This window comes from Anser brachyrhynchus, assembly GCF_964034855.1.
Source record: "Anser brachyrhynchus genome assembly, chromosome: 3".
Classification (NCBI taxonomy): domain Eukaryota; kingdom Metazoa; phylum Chordata; class Aves; order Anseriformes; family Anatidae; genus Anser; species Anser brachyrhynchus.
The window spans coordinates 47,222,688-47,236,191 of record NC_137696.1 but is presented as its reverse complement, the minus strand read 5'-3'; the positions used below and the strand labels follow the sequence as shown (position 1 = coordinate 47,236,191).

Here is a 13,504-nt window from a genome sequence, read left to right as displayed (position 1 = left end):
AGCAATGATTAGAGTTTATCATATTCTTTGCAAAAGAAGTGTGTGTGGAGAGTGGTTTGTTTTTAAATCAGGAACATAGCAGTGAAGATTTGCAATCCTCTATCAAAAAAATTAGGAGTCCTGCAAATAAATAGCAATGTGTACGAGGTAGAAATCCTATTTACAGTGGAATTTATCTTGTTCTACAACTTACATGAAAGCATTGTTATATTACAATTGGAAATGATTCGACAAACCTCCGCAGAAAGGTACCCAATACCCATTCTTAGTATGCCAAAGTGGATGTTATATGAAATGGAAAATGCAATGGATAAATGCACTACTCATACATCTGTACAAATATTTTCAGTTTCTTATAAACACACATCAAAACTTATCTAAGGTTACCTTGGGGTGAAAGTACTTTGGAAACTCAACAGCAGAACAGTCTCTGAACTTTTGTGTATGACCTGGGAATTATAAGAACCCTACTTATGGTAGTACAAGTGTTTTATATATCCCTGTTGTGGAAAATAGGCAGAATGCGGTATTTGAAAGCTAGCAAGCCAGCTTTTGGTTCCAGACCAGCAGGCAGGCCCTAAGGGACAGCCCTTGCTTTTGTGTGATCAGCCTACAGAAGCTGACTGTGAAACCTGTCAGGAAGATGCCTGTTCCCAATACATTCTGCTGGCTTTCCAAATTAAAGAGTAGGAGTGATATATTCACCAGCAGTCATCCTTCATTATGCATAGTCTTTGTGAGAACCTCGATTCACCTTAGGGTAGATCCTATTCAGTCCTGCATAAGCCCTGACAGAGCAACTCAACTGCAGAAAGCCTGCTGGAGTAGGAGATCTGAATACTGATAGCTCTGAAAACTCAGGCACTCATGCTGATGGCTGAAATTATAAGTGGAATAACTGAACAGGCATCAGTGTGCCACCACAGAATAATTAATTTCCAAGATATGAGTTATGGTTTCTTGGGCAATTGGGGGGGAAGAAAAGAGGGAAAGAGTGAAAAGCAGAAAAAGCTCAAATAATGTAGGCCTCTTTGTGCTTTTGAATTTCAGAGAATTGTTTATATTTCAGGAACACTCTCGCTGAGGTTAAATATTTCTATAGTACTGCATTTGAATTTTCTCCCTGATCCTCTTTACCTTGCTGTTGCCTCCACTTTTTCTTTGTATGACTGCCACATCAGCAAACCTGCAGACTACCTGTTGTTTTCCTTTTGGACTTGTGCAAAAGTGACTAGTTACGCTTAACATGCATTTCTCTCCATATCCAGGAACGCATGCCTAATCTCATAGGTCACTATCTTCATTGCCCCCAAGTTTGGTTTTGAAATAATACAGACTTATCCCTTTATTTCCCCTGACGAAACAACAGAAGTGTTATCTTTCAGTTTTAAAGACTATTTTATTTCCTGTACTCCCTTTTGGCACAAAATCATTGATCTTATGATTTTCTGGTCCTTTCATTTATGCCACTTTCTTCCTGTACTTAGGAATTTTCTTTATTTTTATTATTGCTACATAAAAGTTTAAAGCATCTTTAAAAGTCTTTATTTTCACCAAAATTATATAGTAAACTCAGTTTCCAATAGAGATCTTAAATTGACTGTCATCAGTCCCACATTCCTCTGTACTCAAAGCATAACTAGTAATACAGAAAGACAACAATTACCCTGCTTCATTTGGAACTGCGATAAATACGTGGAGATCATAGACCATGGAAAAGTATCTGCTATGTACTCCTCACTGTCCTCATAAACTAGTCATGTCATTTAATAAGCACATTATACTCTAAAGATGCTGCAACTGAAGGAACATATAAAGTCATATTTGGACGTAAATTCCAGTGTCTGCTTCCTATTCCTCCTTCCTGCAATCAGCAACTATATGCTCCTTCTAAACAACAGCAGCTTCCTGCCAAACCTTTTCCTTTTTCAGTACTACCTGCAATTGTGCAATGTCTCCCTACAAAGACGTCAGCCTGCTAACAGACTTTCTCATGGAACTATGTTTATGCTACTGTTAGAATAGTGGACATATGCCCCCAATAATTAGTTTTCCTTTCCCTTTTGTTAAAAATACTATGTTTTGGTATAGTGGACTATTCATTGTATGAGAGCCTGTAGAAGATAACATATATACTCCTTTGGTTGTATGAATTACTTAATCAACATTCATTACTTGCTTAATGAAAAACTGATTTCCAAATTGTTCAAGTTGTGTATCACCAATACACAGTGATGCTCTTCTGTTTTGATACTGTTGCTCAGGGATTACAGAGCCCCAGGAGCAGCAGTAAAGAACTCGAGACCACAGGTCGTTTTTTCATGAGCCCTGGCAGTCAAAGGCAAGGGGATTGACAGGGCCAATCAAATCCGGCAAATCAACAGATAGTTGCAGTACTCATGCCACTGCCAGGGGTTTGGCTACTTAGACCACAGGACTCACTTTGAGAAACCTAGTCTGCTAGGGGCTAATAGGGTCCACCTATCAGAGAAGGGGAAGAACATCGGTCATAGGCTTGCCAGGCTCATGAAGAGGGCTTTAAACTAGAGTTGCCAGGAGAGGGGAACCTCAACCCATACCCCTCCTCTCAGTTTGATGCTAATGTCAGTGATAGATGTCCAGAACCTGGAGAAGGGTCATGGGTCAGCAGGAGAGCACCTGAAGAGCAGTACAAAGGAATTCCATCCCACCTTCATCAAGGGCCCAGCTTAAACATCTCTACGCTAATGCATGTAAGCATGGGGAATAAACAAGAGGAATTACAGATGTACACACACCTGCAGGGATATGACCTCATTGCCATTAAAGAGACATGGTGGGACAGCTCCCATGACAGGAGTGTTGGAATGGAAGGACCCTCATCATTGAAATTATCCTGCACCTTGCTCCTTTCCTCACAGCACAGCAATGTCATGCCAGTGTATTGCTTCAGGCTTTTTTCTTCCCCTATTCTTTCATTATTTCCTAATTGGAGAAGAACACGGTGCTCACAAGCTCAGTCAGACTGCCTCCATATGTCTTCCTGGGTTTCTCTGACATCTTTGTACACTAGTTCTGTATGAGTGGTTTTCATTCTTTCCCTGCTAATTCAGCTGCCATGAATTAGCAAGATGGGTATAGATTTGTACCTGCAACTGTGTATAGTATGCTAGAATCACTCAACATAAACAGCACCATCTCAGGGAATCTTCAGTGTCCCTAAGGTTCTCAGCTACACAAGCTCTGCTTTCTTGTTTAAGTTAAATATATATATATATATATATACACACACATTTATATATGAAATGAAAAAATCTTCCTACAGTTGTGTACTGTGTGCAATCCAAAGTGCTCAATTGTCAGAGCTTGCATTTCAGGCTTTACTGAAAGCAACTTTTTTCAGTTCACTTCCTTCAGTCATAAAATAAAAAAAATCCATAGCTTCATTTTCTCATCTCCTTCCCACAGTGAACATCACACAGTTTAAGTTCCTGTTTCCATATTTGCATGGTCATTTTGTCTGCTAATTCTGATTTCTGATTTCAATAATCTGAAACTCTTCAGGCTGCCTATTATGCTTTGTTTTTGATGTTGCTTTGCTTACCTATTGATCACACTCTTCCTTGCTAGAGAGTCTCAAGAAACTTGGTGCTGCCACAATATTTCATGTAATACATGCTGCGTAATACTATGCAAGAATATCTAAAAATGAATTCTGGCCAAAACCACACTATTTCTACTGATTTCTGTAAATACTAAATATTGGTAAAATTAAAATGTTTTAAGATTACAAATGTATGTATTTTACAAAAAATAGTAGCAACACAGCTAGGAATTCTGATATCTGAAACCACAACCTCAAACTAAAAGTATAAATGGAAAGAAACCTCTCACATCACCACTGCAATAGAATTAAGGACCTGCTGTGTGGTCACTACAAAGTCCTTCCTAACAAGAGCCAGAATTAGTTTCTTATATAAAGATAATGACTAAACATTACTTTGAAAATAATAGTGAGCAAGTCATGATTTGTTTGTCTTCAGGTGGCGATTACAAATGACCAATTATATCTTCCTTGAGACAGCCGTTATAAAAGATCCTCTATCACTGGCATTGAAAGGCACTTTTATAGTACAAAACCAGAAGAAAAAAATAGAAACTCTGTATGAAAATAGCGCGAACTACCTTGGCTAACAACAATCAGCTTCATTTTGACTGACAGGATACTAGTTTCACTTTTTTTCCTGCAATGCGTATAAATATCTTTCTGCTTCTAAGCAGCAAGAATGGAAAATAAGATGTGTAAGACAGAGCTAATACACAAACACTAAAATTTCACTGCTGAAGGAGCATTATACAGCTCAAGTGTAAACCATTAATTGCCTTGTGTCAACCTTCTGAACAAAAGCATGCTGAAGGTTTGATTGCTTTGCAGATTAACCTTTATATCAAACAGCTCTAAAAACACAGGCCTAACATGGCATAAGAAGAAAAAAGGCCATCAGGAAGCCATGTGTATATAGATCCTTAACAGACTACAAAATCTACCGAATTAGTCTCAAATGAAAGAAAATGGATCTTCAGTAAAATCTTTTCAAATTGAACTTATGCTAAAGAGTTTCATTCACCCTGACAGAAGAAGAAAATTTTAAATTTTGGCAAAAGGTACATCAAGCATGCAATCCAGCTGAAGCAGGAATTTAGCACTTGTTTATGATACCACTTTAAAATGAACCAGTGCGCAGTACATGAACTTCAATATCAGACCCGAAGCCACTATAAGTAGGAATGAGGTTTTTTTCATAGAAAACTTATTTCTGAAAGTTAGCAACTGACTGCTAGTGCCTGAAAGACATGATGAATGACAGAGAGGTCTATTACTTAAGTCATCTGTCTGTATTCTCTCTGGATATGGGTCTGTAAGCGTCCTTAATGTTTTCAAGAAATCCACCCACAGTTTCTTAACTATGGACTTCAAAGTCCACAGTTGTTCTACTATTTTTGTAAACTGCAGTCAGCTGTGATACAATATTAAAGTTGCTACTTAAAAGTGTTTCTTTTTTCCTAGATTCTAGATTATGGGTCAAAGTAAAATAACTGAGAAGAGATTTAGCATTTAAAAAAAACACAATTTACCCTTATTAAGTATATAAATATGGATATGTAGCCTACATGTATGTATCTGGGTACATAGATTTTGGCTCTGGTACATAAGCACAAGAATTTCACAATTTCCTTTTCAGTAATTTATTTTTTTTTATATGAAAATCATGAAAATTACCAAGCTCTCCATAAAAGTACTACAACCATTATAATCCATCACTCCATATTGGAAAATATGATAAAGATCTTGCTTCTGAAGAACATCACAAATGAAGATACACCTTCATTAAATAATTTTAACTTAGCACCCCAAACTAGTCTTTTTTTTTTTGATTATTGAGAAGGCAGTGTCATTTGCAAAGGTTTTCCTAATATTAAAAAAGTATCAGCAGATCCAGTTTTGAGATTGGAGATGACAACTATCACACATTTCCTTTTAAGATGTTACCAAAAGGATCGTCTAAGCTCTCCTATTTAACTATAATGAAATATTCATGAATATATTCAGTAATTTGAATGCGCACACACACAAGGAAACAAAACAGGCCAGATTGGCTTAATTAGGTCACCACTGGAAAATAAAATTATAACCAGAAATCTTCAGACAACTGTTTGTTGTCTGTCACTGGTCTCATGAAAATATCTTGGCACGTGAATCCTGTCTTCAAACATAAATCTGAATTGATCACCAAGACAAGCGTTAAGTATGTACTGCTGACCAAATATGCTTTTATCAGAAGACTGATGTGACATTTCAAAATTTTCCCTCACAAGTAAAATCTAACTTAATATTTGGTGACTTGTTTGACTTTATTACAAATATTCTAAACTCAACAATAACAGCAATCACTTACTTCTCAGATTTCCCATTCCAGGAGTCAGGCTCATTCTGGGAGGCAATGTACTGTGGTATGGTGGAGTAGTGCTGAATAAGATATCATTTGGCAGAGCCTGGTCTAGCATTGAACTTCGAGAGCTAGCATATGAAGATCCTCTTCGATTGCTACATATACTCTCATCAGATAGGGTACGATAAAGCGTCCTCCGTGGAGAAAGGTTTCCATAACATGAAAACTAAACATCAAAATATGAAGATATAAGAACTAGTATTACTGGTTAAAATAATTTACAGCACCATATCCCATTATCCGTTCTTTGGAGTGTTTTTTTGGGCAGACATTCTGGAATTCTTGAGCTAATACGGAAGGATCAGAGATTTCTTCCATCACATCAGCTCTTCTGAGGCCTCAAAAGAGTTACTGAATTGGGTTTTCGTACTTTCTCTTGATATTTTGGAACATATCACCATGAATTAATCAGATATTGTGCAGCTTTATTAATTCTGAAATGTTAAATGAAACCTCCAAAGCCTCATGACAGCAAATTTTTCCAGAAATACATATATAAGGTTACCAACTCTGGTAACGTTTATTCAAGACTATACATACAACTGTTTGATTTTAATTTGAAATGACTATGCTTTAATACTAAGCATTCTGAACTGATATATGGTGCAATATAATTTATTGGGAGACAAAAGTAATTTGAGACACTGCATCTCTCCAAATATCATAAAATAGCTTCAGAAAATACAATAATAGAGTTTAGTGAAAATTTTTATATGTATTTCAAAAAGCTATTTAAACCACAACCTGAACATCTACAGTAAAACAAGATGTTATTGTAGTGTAAAACTGGGCCATTCCACTTCATAAGTCATTCTTCAGTACTGCAAATCCAGTTATTTTTCACATCTACAAACTTCAGTTATTGCCTTAATTATTTTAACTGGATTGTCTTGCATATAACAATTTAATATCCTGTCCTATTTTCCCTCTAATTAATTATGAGTAGCTCACTCTCTAGGCAGAATGTATGCTTAAGAGTAGCAGCTTTCTGAAACAGTGAATCACATTTTTAATCATTTTTAACAGTTAAAAATATTTACGTTATTATTTTTGACAAAACTTACTTTGTGAATATTTCTAAAAAGAATAGACAAATGTTCAATCATGCCACAAGAAACTTTGCCTTTGCAAAATAGTTAAATATACTTCATACACTTAGTTCAAAAGAGCATCTATCTTGAAGACAATATAGAAAATGCTCAGTTGTTAGAATGGTTAACTATGTCCCAAAGAAAACTGAGGCAGATATTCAGATTCTAATCTAGGAAAGCATCAAAATACTTCCGGGGAAAAAAAAGACATTAGTTCTAGAGATTTGGCTGAAACAGATGTTGGAACGAACATAAGACCAAGGTTGTATTTTAACACTTGCAAAATAACTACATTAATAGGCAAAAAGCAGCAGTCCTAAATGACTGGATAGAGGACATACACAACATCCTTAAGTGAATGGATATCCAAATGCCAAAACCCTCTGAGTCTAATTAGGGACCACGTTGGGCAAAGGGTTGAAAAGCTCCACACACTGAATCCAATTCTCTTTCCTGCACTTGAAATTCCCAGCAAGCATTCTGCCACGATTCTTGACTGTTACTCAAGCCTCCCAACCTCATATTGCATCTTTCATCTAAAAAAAATGGTCAGTAGCTATCCAAACATATTAAACATTAATTGTTGAAGCTTTACAAAGTTTCCTTTCGGGACATGACAAAAAATTGAACATTACCCGTTCTATAGGTTTCATTATTCTCTGACCTATGAAGAAGGATCTATGAAAAATGTGATTTGATTCTGTAGAATTCTCAAAGTTCCTTTCTGGTTTGCTGTCAAAGTCAACTAGCCAAGCTATAGTAAAGTAACTGCCCTCTACGGAGGGCACAATCAAAGACTGGATACTGCTAATTCCTATGGCTGGGGATCCCCTGCAAATCAGGGCCTGTGGTGTTTCTTCCTTGGATATCCTGGGAAGAGAAGGGTACAGCAGTAATTTATCTTAGGATGGTTACACCTCCTCACTCTTTGGTGTTTCATACTTAAGTACCCAGAAACATTAGCCGTTCTTGAAATCATCACAGAAAGCCAATTATTGTATCAAGCGTAACTCATAAAGACCTCTAGGATGTTATTAATGAGAATTCAAAGACATACAACACACATACTTAACATACTGTAGTTTATAGGTGCATATGATCTGAATTTTAAACTCAACTCTGCACTTAAGAGTATTCCCATGTGTTACTTCTGTTCAGATATGTTATTTAGCACATTGTATAAACACAGTGGGTTAAGACAGCATTGAATTAATATTTAAGTGTGACAATTATCTCAAGTAACTCAATTGCTTACTGCTTTCTAACACATTAAGCACCGAATTCAGAATCATGCATACTTTGAAAAGTAGTAAATATTAAATTCTCTATCCACTTTTTGTGAAGTTTTTAACATTACTGATTGTCTTCATACTATATAGACCTATGCTCTCCACTAGCACTGACAATTATGTCTTTTGAGCAGTTCCCACTGGTGTCTATGTGGAATTGTAATTCAGAATTGTTAGTAGTGAGTAGCATAGAACAGAGGAAAGGGGGCTACTTTTATTCCTATGCCTAAATATCATTTGAGGTGTATAAATGTAACCATTCAACCTTGAAAATGCTACTCTTAGCCTTTGAAATTATAATTAACTTGCTCAACCTTTACAGCTAAGCAGAGTCATACTTAGACAAATACTGTATTTCATACATAATCAAAGTAGGTGTAATTTCCATCTTGTGGAAAATGATGTTTTGGGACTTATGGTCAGTATTCGTAGCATCCCCATGGAATATACTTAGTTTGCACAAAGTGATATTGCCTTCTCTATAGCAATTTTGGGAACACCAGAAAATAAATTTCTAACATAATTATGCCTAGGATACATGCCAACAAAGTAGCTAACCTTTCTCCTCCCTTCCTCTGCAGAGAGGCTTTCTGGCAGCATCAACTTCAGAAAATCTTCTTTGGATAACACTTGTTGGCTTTCGACAATGGCATTCCTCACGGAAGTTTGAAGTGGACTCGATGCAGACACAGCATCAATATCATCATACACTCTGTTGAAACAATTGGTGTTTTTAGCAAAATAAGTAATAGCGCTCATGGACTTGAAAGACTACGTTTATTTTCAGTCACAAAGTAAAACTTGTTAAAATTACCTCATGACAGAGCATGCTTTTATTTAGAACATGTTCTAGTCATTTCATACAAAACTGTTTGTGGGTTCAAGATGAAATTCTTAAACTACTGAAAAACCAACATTAAGGAATTCTTCAGAACAAAAAACAAAAAATGCTTGTTTCTCCCAGCCTTCCTCTCTCCCTTTTTGCACACCACATTGCTAAGGCTGTATTTATAGCAGCATTTCCAATAGTTCCTCACAAATCAAAATACATAAATATATTTTTTACTTCCTTAGCAAGTAAGAAAATCAATATTTTTTAGTGTGACATTGTATCCAGCTTTACAATCTGACAAAATTACTATGGTCATCAATGGCAATGTTTGAAGAAGATTTGTAATCTATTGTGCCATGTGCCAAGTGTGTTTTATTATCAGCAATTTCATAAAGCTGTTTGGACAAATAAAACAGCTGTCTTCTTTAATTATCAGTATATAAAAATGTATTTACAGTCAACAAAGGACTGTCAAACTGAATTATCATCTTTCACATTCCCTCCAGTGAGAAAGGAGAGAATTTTAACAGGTTTACTCTGGAAATGCAATCTAAGGAACCAGAGATTCCCAATCACACAGAACATGCATTTGAAGCCATTACTCACTGTCAAGTGCAGCATAATCAGTGACTCTGTCCTCAGCAGAGAGGAAACAAGCTTTGCTACGGTAAAGTGTAATTCTCGGTGAATTATATCCTATAGTGGCACAACATTCAGCAATTGACCTGATTTTCATCATCATTGCTAATTAGAGATGTTATTTTATTTCAACATAATTATCCTCAGAGGGATATTTCCTCTCTGTGATGTACAGAAAGCTTTCCTAGAAAGAGGTGAAGCGACACTCTAAACCATAGAAAAATCTGAAAGTATTTTCTGGTATATGAAGTGCTGCCATATTCAATTAATATTTCTTAAACTGAACTAGCTCTTGAAGATGCTTTTCAAAATTACTGTGGTTTTAGTCTAAATGCCATGCTTCATTATGCAATTTTGTTCTAAGGGTTCTATTCGAAATAAAGAGAAATTTTTTCAGGGGTTCATGAACATCAAAATGCAAAAAGCTAAAGGAATCAGTGAAGCTACCATTTTCCAAATGCGAGTACCACTATGACTAAACTATTCAATAGATGAAAACATGAAAAAAAAATCACCAATACAATACCATGAAGAAATACAAATAACCAGGACAGCTTTTTTTTTTTGTTTGTTTCACTTTTGAGAATAAGGAATTTAAGAGCTTGACTTCAAGTTTATATTTCCTAGTAAAAATATTCTAGTTTATATTTTTAAATATGAATTTTACCATAACTATGCACATAAATAGAATACAAGGTATTAGATGCAAATACCATATTCCCATTAAACAGAGTAATTTTATATTAAACATTTGAAAATCAGGTACTGCATGTCACTGTGTCAATTTCTCAAGATATATAGGCCTGACTGATTTATTGAGATGTAGCACTAAATAGCTTATGCACAAAAAGAAAGCAAGGAGGTTATCAAAGAAGATGGTTTTGAAGATTAAGGAATTTAAAAGTTTGTTTCAAACAGCAGATTCAAACATTTATTACTGCTGAAGTACTGGGTAAGTTTCATCTCTATCTTTACTTGAGGTACTGCATCTTTTCCTTTGAGTGAAACATTTTTATTCTGTCTATGACTAACACATTCCTAATGGGTTATTCCTCCGTTAAGCTGTACATACAGCTGCTTATTAGAACTGATCTGAGTATCTTTGATTAAATGTCACTTCCTATAAAAAAAATGTAGTGTGAGCCTGCACATTTTGCAGAATCTCTTTAAGAGAATCAGATATATCCACACTTAAACTTTGTCTTGTGGGGTCCCAACCACCAGTTGCTATCTATTCATTAAAATCAGTCAGAAAAAGATACACACAAACCACTAAAATACCTCCAACAGGCACTATTTTTTTAATTGCCTACATAGATTACTGCTATGTTTATGGGCGTGTCTGCCATTTCTAATGTATTAGCTGATGTATTAGGCAACAAGATAGGAAGGTTTAATACAGAAACATCAGGAAGTAAGCTTTTTTGAATTAACTGCAATGTTCTGAAGATTTCCAGAACAAGTCTTTTGACACAATAAAATTGTGGCTTTACAACTGTTTCCCAGAGATTTGAAAAGGAGATTCAAAATGTTTGGCATAACCTTACGGTTTTCCCTCTACACACTTTCAGAAATTTCTTTCAGCGTGCTTTATTAGAGAAATGGAAAAAAGGTGCAGCTAGATAGAAAAGATGAGAAACCAGAAAAAGGTGCATCCTGCAGTTATTGTCCCTTTTTCCTTTTTTGGATGGGCATCTGATATATAAAGGTACAGAAATAAACCAAACATTTACAAGTCAAATGGCATCTGTATTTTTTCATCTTTTGATCCTATTTTAAAATATATTTTCTTTTCCCTCCTGTCCCAAACAAAGTTGAAACAGAATTCTTACTCATGGCATTCAGAAATTTCAGATTCTTCAGGTGTAGGACTTCCTTCTGATTTTTTCCATCCAATGACGTATTTACTCACTGCTCCTTGTCTGTGGTATGGTTTTGAAACCGACCCAGAAATCTGTTGACTACTACTCTGTGACACTATATAGACTTTGGAGGTATCTAGGGAGCCACTCTTTTTAGAGCAATGTGTTGATGGGCTTCCTGAATGATGTGACCCACTGAAAAATAAAGAAAACACACAAGCAAAAATGAAATCCACTACGCAAAACAACAAATCAGAAACTCTTCACCTTATACTCAGCTATCTTTTTTAATGTTAACTTTTTCTCAAGGTAAAATAGAGGCAGCATCATCAGTAATTTTCTACATAGCAGCAGCATACACATTAAAATTCTTTGATAATAGAATAATGATGAGTTTTTAAAACAAGTAACATATAATTCAACATGCTGAAATGTCAACACAAACTGATGTGAATTAAAATTTAAGAACTAAATTTAATACATATATAGGATTTGTATGTGTAATTTTCAGTAAATATGTATACATGCATTATTAATGCTATAATTCAATTTACATCAAGAACTACATAAGGAATTACTCCAAACATCTCTCTGATTATAAAACTTCTATAGCTTACCACTTCAAGTTATTTTTTCCTGTTCATGCCAGTTTAAATCTAGTCTTTCATTCAGTACTGTTGAGAATTTTATATTAACAGAAGTAAATTCTAGTTCAACAATAGTTCTCTAGATGATTATAATAGTCTCTTTTATTACAAATAATAGCACTAGTAGGCACTAATGTAGCCTTTTACTGAAGGCTCTCAAAATGATTTAAAATGAACTAAAACAAACCCTTCCTTGAAGAATAAAGTTCTTTTCATCATGCAGTTGAAGTAACCAAAGCATTCATAAACCAAATAGCTTGCCTAAAACTAGAGATTGGAACCTGAAGCAGCTACAAATACCAAACATAGTTCTACCTTTTAATCCAATCCCAAGACCATTAGATTCATCCACAAAAGATCAGAAGGTGTTGCTCAAAGTGTAAGAGGCATGTCTACTTTACTGTCCAAACAAAGTCAAATACAAGCAATGCACATGCAAAGATGTCATTAGATCAAATTAAACTGCTTGACATGAAATAAAGTTCAATCATTAAGGCAGTGGATTACTATTCTTTTTATGAAAGTATGTACATTTAATCTTAAAAACAACTAATTTTCTCTCCTTTCTTCCCCCTTTCCACCACAGAAGTAGAAACAAGATTACGAAGTTTTGGGGGGAAGACAATATCGCAAGTGATGTTAAAAACAATAAGGTTGCTCCAGCTTATCCTTGCAAATATGTGAAGAAGGGATATAAAGACATAGTGAAGGAAACAATTCAGTTATGAAAAACTGAAATCTAAAGTTGAAGCAAGCATTGAAGCACAATGTAAAAAAAACATAGATTGACATCAAGAACACTATCCAAAGGATTTTAGACTTCTATTTGCAACTAAACCCAAGAAAAACAGAGCATCCAACTTTATTCTGTAGATTTTAAATAACAGGACATTTTTATGAAGTAAAGAAATAAATTGCCTACAGAAATCTGCTTTTAGATCATGAGTTCGATGCAATGGTTGAAACAAACAATGTATAGTCTCGGCATCCAAATGGTAATGATAGTCTATGTAAGAAACAAAGCAAAACTAAAGGCAGTGGAGCTGTTTCAGCTACAGTAACCCGAACGTATTTCATAATTCATATGCATACTGACAATAAAATAGGAGAGAGAAAACCATTAACAACATGGCTGTGAGACATAATGTTGTGCA

At 35.2% G+C, this 13,504-nt stretch overlaps 1 protein-coding gene across 5 annotated transcripts in view; it reads right to left on the bottom strand.

Annotated features, from left to right (window-relative positions):
* SIPA1L2 (signal induced proliferation associated 1 like 2) overlaps window positions 1-13,504 on the bottom strand; it is a 138,749-nt gene that overhangs the window by 14,422 nt on the left and 110,823 nt on the right. For all 5 annotated transcript variants that reach the window (XM_080584376.1, XM_080584378.1, XM_080584375.1 and 2 more), the window contains exons 16-18: window positions 11,674-11,898; window positions 8,929-9,082; window positions 5,937-6,156 (exon numbers count right to left, since the gene is read on the bottom strand). In XM_080584376.1, the coding sequence (XP_080440502.1) occupies window positions 5,937-6,156; window positions 8,929-9,082; window positions 11,674-11,898 (599 nt within the window). The remainder of the gene's footprint in view (window positions 1-5,936; window positions 6,157-8,928; window positions 9,083-11,673; window positions 11,899-13,504) is intronic.